Source organism: Coregonus clupeaformis, chromosome 23, assembly GCF_020615455.1.
Source record: "Coregonus clupeaformis isolate EN_2021a chromosome 23, ASM2061545v1, whole genome shotgun sequence".
Taxonomy (NCBI): Eukaryota; Metazoa; Chordata; class Actinopteri; order Salmoniformes; family Salmonidae; genus Coregonus; species Coregonus clupeaformis.
Window position 1 is genome coordinate 56,880,915 of NC_059214.1, and position 18,897 is coordinate 56,899,811.

Below are 18,897 nucleotides of genomic sequence, written 5' to 3' on the forward strand. Positions count from 1 at the left end.
GACGTAGCCTTAGGTAAAGTTTGGGACGTAGCCTTAGGTAACGTTTGGGACGTAGCCTTAGGTCACGTTTGGGACGTAGCCTTAGGTAACGTTTGGGACGTAGCCTTAGGTAAAGCACCTTGACTGTTGTGATCAGGTATAAAGTAACATGTTGAGTTCAGTGGCGGTTGGTGCCATTCAAGATTAGGGAGGACGATATTTTTTATTTTTATATGTATAAGTATGGCCTTATTTCTATTACAGCATATTGGATGACTGTCATTCATATTCCATTCAACCAGCTCAATGTAACATCGATAGGTTTAGGCTACTACATGATACTGAAATTTGCCCTGTACCCATCATGAGGTTGCTACAACCTAGCCTACAAATTAAAGTTTATAATGTAGGTGCTCATGTCGAGAGACAAATTGGAGTAATAGAGGTGACAGACAGTGACACATTCAATACCGCCTTGCACACTCTTGCCTTCATCTAGCTGATCTGGGGTGTAATCATTAGTCCAAACAGGACAAATTCAGGTAGGTCCTTCCCCGTTCTGTTCCGTTTGCTTCCGTTTAAGAAACATTTTGCAACAGAATCAGCAGAATGAATACACCCCTGATCATCCGCACACACAGTTGACTTTCATAGCAGCCACATACAAACAGCGTCATCACTTTCCTCGTTGTGTAATTCCTTGTCACATCTACACGGTCTCCTCCGCTCACCTTTTCCCTTCAGCTGTATGTGACCAGGCGCAAACACCTCTAAGCCAAACCTTCATACCATAACCACTAACCTCTCCAAGCCAAACCTTCATACCATAACCGCTAACCTCTCCAAGCCAAACCTTCATACCATAACTGCTAACCTCTCCAAGCCAAACCTTTATACCATAACTGCTAACCTCTCCAAGCCAAACCTTCATACCATAACCACTAACCTCTCCAAGCCAAACCTTCATACCATAACCGCTAACCTCTCCAAGCCAAACCTTCATACCATAACCGCTAACCTCTCCAAGCCAAACCTTCATACCATAACCGCTAACCACTACATCATTATCACCATAGTAACTTTATAGTCAACAAAGTAGAACTAAACCCACAATCAAATCCATGTATACAATCACGCAGTACAGTGTACAGCAAGCAGTTTAGCAGTTACATGGCTAAAAATTAATAAAACCAAAAGCTTACCTTAATTTGGAAGAGTTCCTGTGTTGGATAGCCTTAACCAGCTAGCTAACATCAATAGCATTCCTCTCTGTTTGAGTCAGGTTGTTGAGTAAGCTAAATTAGCTGCATTAGCTAAGTAAGTGAAAGGTAAACTAAGAAGAAAAAAAAATACAACGAAATATAGCTCTCTCTCTCGCTCTGCTGCTTCTCCTTAATTTTGGTAGAAATTAATTTTTCAACTGTTCACCTGTTGTCTTTATCTGTCTTTGAGTCAACTACTCATCACATTTTATGCACTGCAGTGCTAGCTAGCTGTAGCTTATGCTTTCAGTACTAGATTAATTATCTGATCCTTTGATTGGGTGGACAACGTCAGTTCATGCTGCTAGAGCTCTGATAGGTTAGTGGAAGGCCTCCGGAAGTTGTCATAAAAGTCTATGGAATGGGGTGAGAACCATGAGCCTCCTAGGTTTTGTATTGAAGTCAATGTACCAAGAGGAGGACGGAAGCTAGCTGTCCTCCGGCTACACCATGGTGCTACCCTACAGAGTGCTGTTGAGGCTACTGTAGACCTTCATTGTAAAACAGTGTGTTTTAATCAGTTATTTGGTGATGTTAATATATTTAGTATAGTTTTATCTAAAAATGAAAACTTTTTTAATGTTTCACTATTTTTAATGAAATTCACTGAGTAGGATGGACCTCCCCTTCCTCCTCTGAGGAGCCTCCACTGGTTGAGTGGTGAGGGATGGGTTAAGTTTGTTGGGTAAACAAACTGTCTACTTGTGGCAATGTTTTTCAGGCCCATATCCTACTGGACTGTGGAGATGACAACATCTGCAAGCCAGACCTCCAGCTGTCTGTAGTGAGGTGAGTTCTCCTCCTTCAGTATCTCATGTAACCTAACATAGCTAGCCGAGCTGTACTGGCCCGTTTACACATCCACCATAGTTGTTGGAACCGAACTGGAAAGTACAATGAGAAGAGAACATATCCGAACCAGAACAGTGTGGTTCTGGTTGGCCTGAAAGTGTGGATCCGGCATCAGTGACATTGTTCTAGCCGAGTCTAGATCTTTTCCATTAATTGTCTTTCTACCACAAGTGACCAGAAGGAGATCTACATAGGAGATGATAACCCCTTGACCCTGGAGGTGACAGCGGAGAACAGAGGAGAGGGGGCGTACGAGGCAGAGCTACATGTCTTCCTTCCTCCCCAGGCCGACTTCACTGGAGTCGTACGCAACAGTGAGGTATAAACTCCCCTCATGAAGTGTAATGGTAATGATACATGTCTACATTGTGTTCCTCCTCTGTATTCCCCCGGTGGGTGCTGGACAGGGATGGTGCCTAAGTTACTCATTTGATTGACATAGACATTATCCACTAGAATTGGTTCTCTGAAGGAATCCTGGTGGGGAAAATACTAATGAGACATGTTTTGTTTGTCCAAAACAACACAACGGTGATGTTATGATGATGGAACAGATGCATTGCACCAGTCAACCTTTTAGAAAACCCAAATGTATTTGTCCCTTCCAGACACTGTCTAGACTGTCCTGTGCCTATAAGACCGAGAACCAGACCAGGGTGGTAGTGTGTGATCTGGGGAACCCCATGAAAGGAGGAACTAAGGTGAGTGGACGGAGAGCGAAGATGGTGACAGTCCCGTTGACCTGAATAGAGATGCCTGTTCCAGGGAGTCTTATTTCCATGACGGTGTTGAGACACCTAGACGTCACCAGGTCCTGGTGGAGTGTACTTGGGTGAATAAAGGTGACTCTGATCAGAGTGACTCACAGTGATCCTGATGTTGTGGTGTGATGTCGTCTTCAGGTGCTGGCCGGTCTGCGCTTCAGCGTTCACCAGCTCTCAGAGCAGGACACGTCTGTCAAGTTTGACCTGCAGATACAGAGGTAATCGGGGCCGTAGCTACATATGAGAAACTCGGTTTTTTAAAAATGTTTTAGGAACTCAGTCGGTGTCTCAACTTACTGTTTGAGAGTTAGAATAGTAGAATACACAAGGTGCAATTTGTAAACTTGCTCTGTCGCAGCCGGCCGCGACCGGGAGACTCATGGGGCGGCGCACAATTGGCCCAGTGTCATCCAGGGTAGGGGAGGGAATGGCTGGCAGGGATGTAGCTCAGTTGATAGAGCATGGCGTTTGCAACGCCAGGGTTGTGGGTTCGATTCCCACGTGGGGCCAGTATAAAAAAAATATGTATTCACTAACTGTAAGTCGCTCTGGATAAGAGCATCTGCTAAATGACTAAAATGTAAAATGTAAACTTGGTTATGCATTAGCGGTTTTCCTCTTGGTTATGCATCACTCTCTAACCAGGTTTCCATCCTACCTTTTCATGCCATGTCGGATAAAAAAATGACAGGCCTGATGGAAACAAACATTTTCTGTAAACTTTTCAAAATGTCGAGAAACAAAATTCGCTATACAAGGTGGGATATTTTTGTGTCAGTAAAATTAATTACGCCATTAATGTCGGTGGAAACGCTTTTATGCGCAAATATTGATATAATAAAGATCGTATCAAAGTAAACGTAGAGTCATGCGATGATATGGTGTGTGGTGCTCCCACTACGACTCGGGAAAGCGTGCAGTTTATTAGGCTACAGATTAAATAAGTTATGATGAACTGAAAGTGCAAGGTGATGAGCTTGACGCTCCTTTCCAATAAATATCGAGGGTCTTATTCTTGTGACATGATAATTGATGCTTGGCTGCTGTTTGACAAAATAATCTTGCTCTTTTGTAAATAATAACCTCATCATGTAGGTAATACGTGCCTCCTTTTAGAGAGAGAGCGAGAGAGAAGCCCTTAGAGAGAGAGAAGCCCTTAGAGAGAGAGAAGCCCTTTTAGAGAGAGCGAGAAGCCCTTTTAGAGAGAGCGAGAAGCCATTTTAGAGAGGGAGAAGCCCTTAGAGAGAGAAGCCCTTTTAGAGAGAGCGAGAAGCCATTTTAGAGAGAGCGAGAAGCCCTTAGAGAGAGAGAAGCCCTTTTAGAGAGAGCGAGAAGCCATTTTAGAGAGAGAGAGAAGCCCTTTTAGAGAGAGAGAGAGAGAAGCCCTTTTAGAGAGGGAGAATTCACTAAATGGGACAAACACCATATTGAGACCATATAAATATCCTCTGTGTACAACATAAAACACCAAATAATGCATGCAGAGCAGAATTAGGGCGATACCCACTAATTATCAAAATCCAGAAAAGAGCCGTTAAATTCTACAACCACCTAAAAGGAAGCTATTCCCAAACCTTCCATAACAAAGCCATCACCTACAGAGAGATGCACTTGGAGAAGAGTCCCCTAAGTAAGCTGGTCCTGGGGCTCTGTTCACAAACACAAACAGACCCCACAGAGCCCCAGGACAACAACAACAACACAATTAGACCCAACCAAATCATGAGAAAACAAAAAGAGAATTACTTGACACATTGGAAAGAATTAACAAAAAAACTGAGCAAACTAGAATGCTATTTGGCCCTAAACAGAGAGTACACAGTGGCAGAATACCTGACCACTGTGACTGACCCAAACTTAAGGAAATCTTTGACTATGTACAGACTCAGTGAGCATAGCCTTGCTATTGAGAAAAGCCGCAGTAGGCAGACCTGTCTCTCAAGAGAAGACAGGCTATGTGCACACTGCCCACAAAATGAGGTGGAAACTGAGCTGCACTTCCTAACCTCCTGCCAAATGTATGACCATATTAGAGACACATATTTCCCTCAGATTACAGAGATCCACAAAGAATTCGAAAACAAATCCAATTTTGATAAACTCCCTTATCTACTGGGTGAAAAACCACAGTGTGCCATCACAGCAGCAAGATGTGTGACCTGATGCCACATGAAAAGGGCAACCAGTGAAGAACAAACACCATTGTAAATAAAACCCATATTTATGTTTATTTATTTTCCTATTTGTACTTTAACTATTTGCACATGATTACAACACTGTATATAGACATAATATGACATTTGAAATGTCTTTATTCCTTTGGAACTTCTGAGTGTAATGTTTACTGTTAATTTTTATTGTTTATTTCACTTTTGTTTATTATCTATTTCACTTGCTTTGGTAATGTTAACATACAGTACCAGTCAAAAGTTTGGACACACCTACTCATTCAAGGGTTTTGCTTTATTTTTACTATTTTCTACATTGTAGAATAATAGTGAAGACATCAAAACTATGAAATAACACATATGGAATCATGTAGTAACCAAAAAAGTGTTAAACAAATCAATATATTTAATATTTGAGATTCTTCAAAGTAGCCACCCTTTCCCTTGATGACAGCTTTGCACACTTTTGGCATTCTCTCAACCAGCTTCATGAGGTAGTCACCTGGATTGCATTCCAATTAACAGGTGTGCCTTGTTAAAAGTTAATTTGTGGAATTTCTTTCCTTCTTAATGTGTTTGAGCCAATCAGTTGTATTGTGACAAGGTAGGGGTGATATGCAGAAGATAGCCCTATTTGGTAAATGACCAAGTCCATATTATGGCAAGAACAGCTCAAATAAGGAAAGAGAAACGACAGTCCATCATTACTTTAAGACATGAAGGTCAGTCAATCCGGAAAATGTTAAGAACTTTCAAAGTTTCTTCAAGTGCAGTCGCAAAAACCATCAAGCGCTATGATGAACCTGGCTCTCATGAGGACCGCCACAGGAATGGAAGACCCAGAGTTACCTCTGCTGCAGAGGATAAGTTCATTAGAGTTAACTGCATCTCAGATTGCAGCCCAAATAAATGCTTCACAGAGTTCAAGTAACAGACACATCTCAACATCAACTGTTCAGAGGAGACTGCGTGAATCAGGCCTTCATGGTCGAATTGCTGCAAAGAAATCAATAAGAAGAAGAGACTTGCTTGGGCCAAGAAACACGAGCAATGGACATCTGTCCTTTGGTCTGATGAGTCCAAATTTGAGATTTTTGGTTCCAACCGCTGTGTCTTTGTGAGACGCAGAGTAGGTGAACGGATGATCTCCACATGTGTGGTTCCCACCGTGAAGCATAGAAGAGGAGGTGTGATGGTGTGGGGGTGCTTTGCTGGTGACACTGTCTGTGATTTATTTAGAATTCAAGGCACACTTAACCAGCATGGCTACCACAGCATTCTGCAGTGATACGCCATCCCAACTGGTTTGCGCTTAGTGGGACTACCATTTATTTTTCAACAGGACAATGACCCAACACACCTCCAGGCTGTGTAAGGGCTATTTGACCAAGAAGGAGAGTGATGGAGTGCTGCATCAGATTACCTGGCCTCCACAATCACCCGACCTCAACCCAATTGAGATTGTTTGGGATGAGTTGGACTGCAGAGTGAAAAGCAGCCAACAAGTGCTCAGCATATGTGGGAACACCTTCAAGACTTTTGGAAAAGCATTCCAGGTGAAGCTGGTTGAGAGAATGCCAAGAGTGTGCAAAGCTGTCATCAAGGCAAAGGGTGGCTACTTTGAAGAATCTCAAATGAAATATATTTTGATATTGTTTAACACTTTCTTTGGTTACTACATGATTCCATATGTGTTATTTCATAGTTTTGATGTCTTCACTATTATTCTACAATGTAGAAAATAGTACAAATAAAGAAAAACCCTTGAATGAATAGGTGTGTCCAAATTTCCCATGGAGGGAGAGAGAGGGAGGGAGGGAGAGAGAGAGGGAGGGGATGGGGGAGAGAGAGGGAGGGGATGGGGTAGGGAGAGAGAGGGGGAGAGAGGGAGGGAGGGATGGGGGGAGGGAGGGAGGGAGGGGATGGGAGAGGGAGAGAGGGAGGGGATGGGAGAGGGAGGGAGGGGGAGAGGGATGGGAGAGGGAGAGAGGGATGGGAGAGGGAGAGAGGGATGGGGGAGGGAGGGAGGGAGGGAGGGAGGGATGGGGGAGGGAGGGGATGGGAGAGGGAGAGAGGGAGGGGATGGGAGAGGGAGGGAGGGGGGAGAGAGGGATGGGAGAGGGAGAGAGGGATGGGGGAGGGGGGGAGGGAGGGAGGGAGGGAGGGAGGGAGGGAGGGAGAGAGGATGGGGGAGGGAGGGAGTGGGAGAGAGAGGGAGGGGATGGGAGAGAGGGGGAGAGGGAGGAGAGAGGGGAGAGGGAGGGAGAGAGGGGGAGAGGGAGGGAGAGAGGGGGATAGGGAGGGAGGGAGGGAGGGAGGGAGAGGTTAGGGAGGGAGAGAGACTCTGTTCAAAAGTAGTGCACTATAAATGGTCTGGTACCATTTGAGACGTAACCTAAGACATGTATTTCTGTTCTCCCTGCTTAGATTCAGAGTGGCATTTAAATTACAGAGTAGGTATCCTGTTGTTATGACGGTAATCCATTGGTCTCCTAACCTCCTGTTTACTCTGCCAGTCCCCCAGCTCACACAGAGCCCTCTTTACACACTCATTCTGCTGACCAAAGGCATTGTTGAATTGTTTAGAATAGTTTAGCTAAAACCAATGAGTCTTGTGGTGGAATTGTGTGGAGGATTTTGAGGCTTTGTCACCAGTTACAATTCTGGATGAAGTTACAATGTGATGCAATGGCGCCACCTTGTGGACATGTGCGTTATGGCATCAACCTGTACTGTGCGCAGTAGTCATCTGACGTTTTATCTTCATGTTTTTCTAATATAATAAGAATATAATATTGTCTTTCAGTTCCAACCAGTTCAACAACACCAGCAGTCTGGTCTCCAGCATCACAAAGCTGGCTGTCCTCGCCAAGGTGGATATCAGAGGGTATGCGTCTTCTCACTCATTTGAATACCTTAATAATACCATAATACCTTATTTACTCATTTGAATACCTTAATAATACCATAATCCCTTATTTACTGAATATCATAAAGTGCTGAGTACATTTTAAATGATTCTGATGATATTAATCCATAAGATCTCTTCAGATGATAGTATGATTGTGTACATAACATAACAGCAATGCAGACTGCAGTACTTAGCAGTTAATTAGGCTAGATGTCTGCCTGCTCAAATCCTAGGAGGGACGTTCAGCTGTTTGTTTTGCCTCAGAGCGAAGAGTTTAGCACCGGAGAGTTTAGCCTGGTTTGCTTCTGTAAACAGACAGACTGGGGAATGAATGAGGCATAAATATTAAGCCACGACACATGTGCATCCTTAATAAATGCCTGCTTTGCAGAGACAGTACTCATGTCTTAGTAACTCTACCAGTTCTTAGGACAGTCCTGTTGGGAATGTCTTTTTATATATCCTGAATTGTACAATGTGACTGGATGTTAACTGTGAAAAACGTCAATAAATAAAATGGTAGAAACCACCACAACAATATGTTGGATCTCTAACCCCTCCTCTCTCTCTCTCTCTCTCTCTCTCTCTCTCTCTCTCTCTCTCTCTCTTCCCATTTCTCTCTCTCTCTCTCTTCCCATTTCTCTCCCTCTCTCTCTATCTCTCTCTCTCTCTTCCCATTTCTCTCTCTCTCTCTCTCTCTCTCTCTCTTCCCATTTCTCTCTCTCTCTTCCCATTTCTCTCTCTCTCTCTCTTCTCTCTCTCTCTTCCCATTTATCTCTCTCTCTCTCTCTCCCCCTTTCTCTCTCTCTCTCTCTCTCTCTTCCCATTTCTCTCTCTCTCTCTCCCTTCCCATTTCTCTCTCTCTCTCTCCCTCTTCCCATTTCTCTCTCTCTCTCCCTGTCTTCTCCTCTCTGCTGTAGGGTGTCCGCCCCAGACCAGATCTTCCTGCCCGTCGCTAACTGGCAGCCTAAAGAAAACCCTGTGGTAGGAGATGACATCGGCCCACAGATACTGCACGTCTATGAGGTCAGTGCTGTTCTGCTTGATCATATGACCCTGTGGCTGCATCTGAAGTAGCACCCCCCTGTGGCTGCATCTGAAGTAGCACCCCCCTGTGGCTGCATCTGAAGTAGCACCCTGCTCCCTATATAGTGCACTACTTATAACCAGGCTGGTCAAAAGCAGTGCACTTCATAGGGTGTAGGGTGTCGTTTCAGAGGCAACCTGTGTCATGACTTTACACCTTTACACACCCACTATGACTTTACACACCCACTATGACTTTACACACCCACTATGACTTTACACACCCACTATGTAATCTGTCATCTTTAGATGCATAAAAACTAACATTTTTATGACTGTTTACTATATAAACTAACATACTTGTTTTATGACTGTCTGTGTTTACTATAGTGGTTTTTAATCTGTGATATGTCTCGCCAATTGTTAAATTGTGGAATGACAATTCTTTTTTAAATTTGTTATAATATAATAATTAAACAGTGATGTCAGGCAGGCAGACATACCAATAGAAGAAATCCATCGTTTTTTTTATAAGCGTTAATCAAATACCACCAACGACTGTTTCCTTGTTGAGATTCAATCGGCACGTGCGCATTTGCGCTGAGTTGCCATCTTAGGGCAACAGCAATGAGCAAACAGTCGGTGGTTGAATTTGATTTTATTGAGAGAGAAAAAAGTATGGATTTCAGAAAACCAAGAAATGCACGCAGCAACAGAGGTCAAACGTAGGTACAAGGTGGGCGTTTTTTATCATTTAAATGTTTTTGAAGTATTGACCTTAGGCGAATTGATGTAGTTGGAGCTAGATTCCACAAAGCCTGGTCTCTGCTCCACTCCGTTGGTGACGTTCAGCAGAAACTTCCTTCACCGTGGAGTGGAGTTTAGTCCGCTAGTTTTGATGCAGAGAATACGTTCTCCCAGATGCCTTTCCGGCGGAGTTGCTGGATAGAGCCAGCTAGTTCTCTCTCCCCCAGATGTTTGTTACAGCTAGGGGTCTGCTGTTATTTAATATATATTGTTTATTTGTTAATAATAATAATAATAGGGTTTTTAGCTAAGGAGGGGGGTGATTTCTTCACCCCAGAAAACAGAAGTGTCTTGTGTCCGTACAGGTTTATCAATAGCTCTCTAAGCAGCTTTTGGATGTTGGGTCGAGCCATATTCTCCATGATCTCAGCTGAAAAGAGCGGTAGTACGACTTGAAGTTAGGAAGGGACAGTTTGGTCCGCTGCAGAGTAGTGTACCATATTATATTATCTTCTTACCCTTTCAATTATGGACATGCTGTATCCAGAGCTTTAAAACAGTTAATGGGAGGAGCAGAGACATTACAATATGCACTTGGTAGAATGTTCATCTTGATTACAGACACTCTGCCCTGTAGGGTCATGTGAAGACGGGCCCATGGAACTAGATCCTACATCATTTGGTCCAGTACGCCAGAACTAGATCCTACATCATTTGGTCCAGTACGCCAGAACTAGATCCTACATCATTTGGTCCAGTGTACCAGAACTAGATCCTACATCATTTGGTCCAGTACGCCAGAACTAGATCCTACATCATTTGGTCCAGTACGCCAGAACTAGATCCTACATCATTTGGTCCAGTGCGCCAGAACTAGATCCCTACATCATTTGGTCCAGTGTACCAGAACTAGATCCTACATCATTTGGTCCAGTGCGCCAGAACTAGATCCTACATCATTTGGTCCAGTGTACGCCAGAACTAGATCCTACATCATTTGGTCCAGTGTGCTAGAACTAGATCCTACATCATTTGGTCCAGTGTGCCAGAACTAGATCCTACATCATTTGGTCCAGTACGCCAGAACTAGATCCTACATCATTTGGTCCAGTACGCCAGAACTAGATCCTACATCATTTGGTCCAGTGTACCAGAACTAGATCCTACATCATTTGGTCCAGTACGCCAGAACTAGATCCTACATCATTTGGTCCAGTACGCCAGAACTAGATCCTACATCATTTGGTCCAGTGTACCAGAACTAGATCCTACATCATTTGGTCCAGTGTACCAGAACTAGATCCTACATCATTTGGTCCAGTACGCCAGAACTAGATCCTACATCATTTGGTCCAGTACGCCAGAACTAGATCCTACATCATTTGGTCCAGTGTGCCAGAACTAGATCCTACATCATTTGGTCCAGTGTGCCAGAACTAGATCCTACATCATTTGGTCCAGTGTACCAGAACTAGATCCTACATCATTTGGTCCAGTACGCTAGAACTAGATCCTACATCATTTGGTCCAGTGTGCCAGAACTAGATCCTACATCATTTGGTCCAGTACGCCAGAACTAGATCCTACATCATTTGGTCCAGTGTGCCAGAACTAGATCCTACATCATTTGGTCCAGTGTGCCAGAACTAAATCCTACATCATTTGGTCCAGTGTGCCAGAACTATATCCTACATCATTTGGTCCAGTGTACCAGAACTAGATCCTACATCATTTGGTCCAGTACGCCAGAACTAGATCCTACATCATTTGGTCCAGTGTGCCAGAACTAGATCCTACATCATTTGGTCCAGTGCGCCAGAACTAGATCCTACATCATTTGGTCCAGTGTGCCAGAACTAGATCCTACATCATTTGGTCCAGTACGCCAGAAATAGATCCTACATCATTTGGTCCAGTGTACCAGAACTAGATCCTACATCATTTGGTCCAGTACGCCAGAACTAGATCCTACATCATTTGGTCCAGTGTACCAGAACTAGATGCTACATCATTTGGTCCAGTGTACCAGAACTAGATCCTACATCATTTGGTCCAGTACGCCAGAACTAGATCCTACATCATTTGTTCCAGTGTGCCAGAACTAGATCCTACATCATTTGGTCCAGTGTACCAGAACTAGATCCTACATCATTTGGTCCAGTACGCCAGAACTAGATCCTACATCATTTGGTCCAGTGTGCCAGAACTAGATCCTACATCATTTGGTCCAGTGTGCCAGAACTAGATCCTACATCATTTGGTCCAGTGTGCCAGAACTAGATCCTACATCATTTGGTCCAGTGTACCAGAACTAGATCCTACATCATTTGGTCCATTACGCCAGAACTAGATCCTACATCATTTGGTCCAGTGTGCCAGAACTAGATCCTACATCATTTGGTCCAGTACGCCAGAACTAGATCCTACATCATTTGGTCCAGTGTGCCAGAACTAGATCCTACATCATTTGGTCCAGTGTACCAGAACTAGATCCTACATCATTTGGTCCAGTACGCCAGAACTAGATCCTACATCATTTGGTCCAGTGTACCAGAACTATATCCTACATCATTTGGTCCAGTGTACCAGAACTAGATCCTACATCATTTGGTCTAGTACGCCAGAACTAGATCCTACATCATTTGGTCCAGTGTGCCAGAACTAGATCCTACATCATTTGGTCCAGTGTACCAGAACTAGATCCTACATCATTTGGTCCAGTACGCCAGAACTAGATCCTACATCATTTGGTCCAGTACGCCAGAACTAGATCCTACATCATTTGGTCCAGTGTACCAGAACTAGATCCTACATCATTTGGTCCAGTGTGCCAGAACTAGATCCTACATCATTTGGTCCAGTACGCCAGAACTAGATCCTACATCATTTGGTCCATTACGCCAGAACTAGATCCTACATCATTTGGTCCAGTGTGCCAGAACTAGATCCTACATCATTTGGTCCAGTACGCCAGAACTAGATCCTACATCATTTGGTCCAGTGTGCCAGAACTAGATCCTACATCATTTGGTCCAGTGTACCAGAACTATATCCTACATCATTTGGTCCAGTGTACCAGAACTAGATCCTACATCATTTGGTCCAGTGTACCAGAACTAGATCCTACATCATTTGGTCCAGTACGCCAGAACTAGATCCTACATCATTTGGTCCAGTGTGCCAGAACTAGATCCTACATCATTTGGTCCAGTGCGCCAGAACTAGATCCTACATCATTTGGTCCAGTGTGCCAGAACTAGATCCTACATCATTTGGTCCAGTGCGCCAGAACTAGATCCTACATCATTTGGTCCAGTGTACCAGAACTAGATCCTACATCATTTGGTCCAGTACGCCAGAACTAGATCCTACATCATTTGGTCCAGTGTACCAGAACTAGATCCTACATCATTTGGTCCAGTGTACCAGAACTAGATCCTACATCATTTGGTCCAGTACGCCAGAACTAGATCCTACATCATTTGGTCCAGTGTGCCAGAACTAGATCCTACATCATTTGGTCCAGTGTACCAGAACTAGATCCTACATCATTTGGTCCAGTACGACCAGAACTAGATCCTACATCATTTGGTCCAGTGTGCCAGAACTAGATCCTACATCATTTGGTCCAGTGTGCCAGAACTAGATCCTACATCATTTGGTCCAGTGTGCCAGAACTAGATCCTACATCATTTGGTCCAGTGTACCAGAACTAGATCCTACATCATTTGGTCCATTACGCCAGAACTAGATCCTACATCATTTGGTCCAGTGTGCCAGAACTAGATCCTACATCATTTGGTCCAGTACGCCAGAACTAGATCCTACATCATTTGGTCCAGTGTGCCAGAACTAGATCCTACATCATTTGGTCCAGTGTGCCAGAACTAGATCCTACATCATTTGGTCCAGTGCGCCAGAACTAGATCCTACATCATTTGGTCCAGTGTACCAGAACTATATCCTACATCATTTGGTCCAGTGTACCAGAACTAGATCCTACATCATTTGGTCTAGTACGCCAGAACTAGATCCTACATCATTTGGTCCAGTGTGCCAGAACTAGATCCTACATCATTTGGTCCAGTGTACCAGAACTAGATCCTACATCATTTGGTCCAGTACGCCAGAACTAGATCCTACATCATTTGGTCCAGTGTGCCAGAACTAGATCCTACATCATTTGGTCCAGTGTACCAGAACTAGATCCTACATCATTTGGTCCAGTGTGCCAGAACTAGATCCTACATCATTTGGTCCAGTGTACCAGAACTAGGTCCTACATAATTTGGTCCAGTACGCCAGTATAATAGGTGAGAAGAGCAGTACAACATATTCTGAGGCCCAGATACAGTGGGGAGAACAAGTATTTGATACACTGCCGATTTTGCAGGTTTTCCTACTTACAAAGCATGTAGAGGTCTGTAATTTTTATCATAGGTACACTTCAACTGTGAGAGACTGAATCTAAAACAAAAATCCAGAAAATCACATTGTATGATTTTTAAGTAATTAATTTGCATTTTATTGCATGACATAAGTATTTGATACATCAGAAAAGCAGAACTTAATATTTGGTACAGAAACCTTTGTTTGCAATTACAGAGATCATACATTTCCTGTAGGTCTTGACCAGGTTTGCACACACTGCAGCAGGGATTTTGGCCCACCTTCTCCAGATCCTTCAGGTTTCGGGGGCTGTCGCTGGGCAATACGGACTTTCAGCTCCCTCCAAAGATGTTCTATTGCGTTCAGGTCTGGAGACTGGCTAGGCCACTCCAGGACCTTGAGATGCTTCTTACGGAGCCACTCCTTAGTTGCCCTGGCTGTGTGTTTCGGGTCGTTGTCATGCTGGAAGACCCAGCCACGACCCATCTTCAATGCTCTTACTGAGATCTCACGATACATGGCCCCATCCATCCTCCCCTCAATACGGTGCAGTCGTCCTGTCCCCTTTGCAGAAAAGCATCCCCAAAGAATGATGTTTCCACCTCCATGCTTCACGGTTGGGATGGTGTTGTTGGGGTTGTACTCATCCTTCTTCTTCCTCCAAACACGGCGAGTGGAGTTTAGACCAAAAAGCTCTATTTTTGTCTCATCAGACCACATGACCTTCTCCCATTCCTCCTCTGGATCATCCAGATGGTCATTGGCAAACTTCAGACGGGCCTGGACATGCGCTGGCTTGAGCAGGGGGACCTTGCGTGCGCTGCAGTATTTTAATCCATGACGGCGTAGTGTGTTACTAATGCTTTTCTTTGAGACTGTGGTCCCAGTTCTCTTCAGGTCATTGACCAGGTCCTGCCGTGTAGTTCTGGGCTGATCCCTCACCTTCCTCATGATCATTGATGCCCCACGAGGTGAGATCTTGCATGGAGCCCAAGTCCGAGGGTGATTGACAGTCATCTTGAACTTCTTCCATTTTCTAATAATTGCGCCAACAGTTGTTGCCTTCTCACCAAGCTGCTTGCCTATTGTCCTGTAGCCCATCCCAGCCTTGTGCAGGTCTACAATTTTATCCCTGATGTCCTTACACAGCTCTCTGGTCTTGGCCATTGTGGAGAGGTTGGAGTCTGTTTGATTGAGTGTGTGGACAGGTGTCTTTTATACAGGGAACGAGTTCAAACAGGTGTAGTTAATACAGCTAATGAGTGGAGAACAGGAGGGCTTCTTAAAGAAAAACGAACAGGTCTGTGAGAGACGGAATTCTTACTGGTTGGTAGGTGATCAAATACTTATGTCATGCAATAAAATGCAAATTAATTACTTAAAAATCATACAATGTGATTTTCTGGATTTTTGTTTTAGATTCCGTCTCTCACAGTTGAAGTGTACCTATGATAAAAATTACAGACCTCTACATGCTTTGTAAGTAGGAAAACCTGCAAAATCGGCAGTGTATCAAATACTTGTTCTCCCCACTGTATGTGAATCCAGAGGACTGAAACTGGACAGGGAGTGTGCCAGGGGGGTAATTGTGCCAGCTTAGCGATATCATTTAAAGGCATTACAACTGATGTTGTAACCAGAGAGGGTGCTGAAATCATCAGACTTTCATGGCACTGGGTAGATATTTAATTGGAAACGTCCGAAATGTACAACAGAATGTCGTCAGCGTAGAGGGAGATGTGGTGAGTAGTTCCATTGATAGAGATTGGCGATACAGTGCCTTCGGAAAGTATTCAGACCCGTTGACTTTTTCCAAAATGTTGTTCGGTTACAGCCTCATTCTAAAATGGATTACATTGTTTTTCCCCCCTCATCAATCTACACACAATACCCCATAATGACAAAGCAAAAACAGGTTTTTAGACGTTCTTGCACATTTATTAAAAATAAAAAACTGATCACATTTACATAAGTATTTAGACCCGTTACTCAGTACTTTGTTGAAGCACCTTTGGCAGCGATTACAGCCTCGAGTCTTCTTGGGTATGATGTACAAGCTTGGCACACCTGTATTTGGGGAGTTTCTCCCATTCCTCTCTGCATATTCTCTCAAGCTCTGTCTAGTTGGATGGGGAGCATCACGCCACAGTTATTTTCAGGTCTCTCCAGAGATGTTCGATTGGGTTCAAGTCCGGGCTCTGGCTGGGCCACTCGAGGACATTCAGAGACTTGTCCCGAAGCCACTCCTGCGTTGTCTTGGCTGTGTGCTTAGGGTCGTTGTCCTGTTGGAAGGTGAACCTTTGCCCCAGTCTGAGGTCCTGAGCGCTCTGAAGCAGGTTTTCATCAAGGATCTCTTGTACTTTGCTCCGTTCACCTTTGCCTCGATCCTGACTTGTCTCCCAGTCCCTGCCGCTGAAAAACATCCCCACAGCATGATGCTGCCACCACCATGCTTCACCATAGGGATGGTGCCAGGTTTCCTCCAGACGTGATGCTTGGCATTCAGGCCAAATATTTAAATCTTGTCGTTTCATCAGACCAGCTAATCTTGTTTCTGAGAGTCTTTAGGTGCCTTTTGGCAAACTCCAAGCGGGCTGTCATGTGCCTTTTTTACTGAGGAGTGGCTTCCATCTAGCCACTCTACCATAAAGGCCTGATTGGTGGAGTACTGCAGAGATGATTGTCCTTGTGGAAGGTTCTCCCATCTCCACAGAGGAACTCTAGAGCTCTGTCAGAGTGACCATCGGGTTCTTGGTCACCTCCCTGACCAAGGCCCTTGTCCCCCGATTGCTCAGATTGGCCGGGCGGCCAGCTCTAGGAAGAGTCTTGGTGGTTCCAAACTTCTTCTATTTAAGAATGATGGAGGCCACTGTGTTCTTGGGGAACTGCAATGCCACAGACATTTTTTGGTACCCTTCCCCAGACCTGTGCCCCGGACAATTCCTTCGACCTCATTTCTTAGTTTTTGCTCTGACATGCACTGTCAACTGTGGGACCTTATATAGACAGGTGTGTGCCTTTCCAAATCATGTCCAATCAATTGAATTTACCACAGGTGGACTCCAATCGAGTTGTAGAAACATTTTAAGGATGATCAATGGAAACAGGATGCACCTGAGCTCAATTTATAGTCTCATAGCAAAGCGTTTTAATACATATGTAAATAAGGTATTTCTGTTATTATATTTTTAATACATTTGCAAAAATTTCTAACCTGTTTTCGCTTTGTCATTATGGGGTATTGTGTGTAGATTGCTGAAGATTTTTATTTATTTAATACATTTTTGAATAAGGCTGTAACATAACAATTATGTGGAAAAAGTCAAGGGTTCTGAATACTTTCCGAATGCACAGTATATAGAATGTAATAGAATGTCCTGTCTATATGAAGAACTGTTGGGTAATAGATTGTCCTGTCTATATGGAGAACTGTGGGCTAATAGAATGTCCTGTCTATATGGAGAACTGTGGGCTAATAGAATGTTCTGTCTATATGGAGAACTGTGGGCTAATAGAATGTCCTGTCTATATGGAGAACTGTGGGCTAATAGAATGTCCTGTCTATATGGAGAACTGTGGGCTAATATAATGTCCTGTCTATATGGAGAACTGTGGGCTAATAGAATGTACTGTCTATATGGAGAACTGTGGGCTAATAGAATGTCCTGTCTATATGGAGAACTGTGGGCTAATAGAATGTCCTGTCTATATGGAGAACTGTGGGCTAATAGAATGTCCTGTCTATATGGAGAACTGTGGGCTAATAGAATGTCCTGTCTATATGGAGAACTGTGGGCTAATAGAATGTCCTGTCTATATGGAGAACTGTGGGCTAATAGAATGTCCTGTCTATATGGAGAACTGTGGGCTAATAGAATGTCCTGTCTATATGGAGAACTGTGGGCTAATAGAATGTCCTGTCTATATGGAGAACTGTGGGCTAATAGAATGTCCTGTCTATATGGAGAACTGTGGGGTAATAGAATGTCCTGTCTATATGGAGAACTGTGGGCAATAGGAATGTCCCTGTCTATATGGAGAACTGTGGGCTAATAGAATGTCCTGTCTTTATGGAGAACTGTGGGCTAATAGAATGTCCTGTCTATATGAAGAACTGTGGGCTAATAGAATGTCCTGTCTATATGAAGAACTGTGGGGTAATAGAATGTCCTGTCTTTATGGAGAACTGTGGGCTAATAGAATGTCCTGTCTATATGGAGAACTGTGGGGTAATAGAATGTCCTGTCTGTATCTAAGCAGCAGGGTCTGAGTATAAGGTGCGTATCATGTGGATGGAAGATTTGCCAAATCCAAAGTGTTCCAATACAGCCCATAAAATATGGAGTGACACTTCAATAAACTATTCTAAACTCTAAACTAGCTGAACAGCTCTCATACTATAATCATCATGAAGTTTTTTTGAACTAAAAACGGTCTTGTTTCTGTTTCCAGTTGCGTAACAGAGGCCCCAGCACATTCAGCAAGGCCATGCTGGACGTAGAGTGGCCCTACAGGTTCACCAACGGCTCTCTGCTCTACATCACCAAGCTGGAGGTGGACGGGGACGGAGGAATGAACTGCAGTACGGACATGGAGATCAACCCGCTCAATGTCTCAGTACGTCGTAGTGTCCTCTCTACCTCTCTCTCTCTCTTATTCAGCCCAGACACTTCTCCTGCCTGTCAATCTGTCCTTTGTTGCACTTGTTCCCTTCCCTTCATGGATTTGAAAGGACTGGTATAGGAAACTCTCTCTAGTCTAGCCCATGAAAGGACTGGTATAGGAAACTCCCTCTAGTC

At 43.9% G+C, this 18,897-nt stretch overlaps 1 protein-coding gene across 1 annotated transcript in view; it reads left to right on the plus strand.

The window, feature by feature from the left end:
• The window catches only part of LOC121536441 (integrin alpha-V), a gene marked incomplete at its 3' end in the record, with an annotated part of 72,864 nt that extends 54,149 nt beyond the window's left edge, over nt 1-18,715 (plus strand). Inside the window, 7 exon segments of the mRNA XM_041843703.2 lie at nt 1,963-2,030; nt 2,265-2,412; nt 2,702-2,794; nt 2,996-3,075; nt 7,832-7,912; nt 8,857-8,962; nt 18,551-18,715. Coding sequence (XP_041699637.1) covers nt 1,963-2,030; nt 2,265-2,412; nt 2,702-2,794; nt 2,996-3,075; nt 7,832-7,912; nt 8,857-8,962; nt 18,551-18,715 — 741 coding nt within the window.
• Between the last annotated feature and the right edge of the window lie 182 nt (nt 18,716-18,897).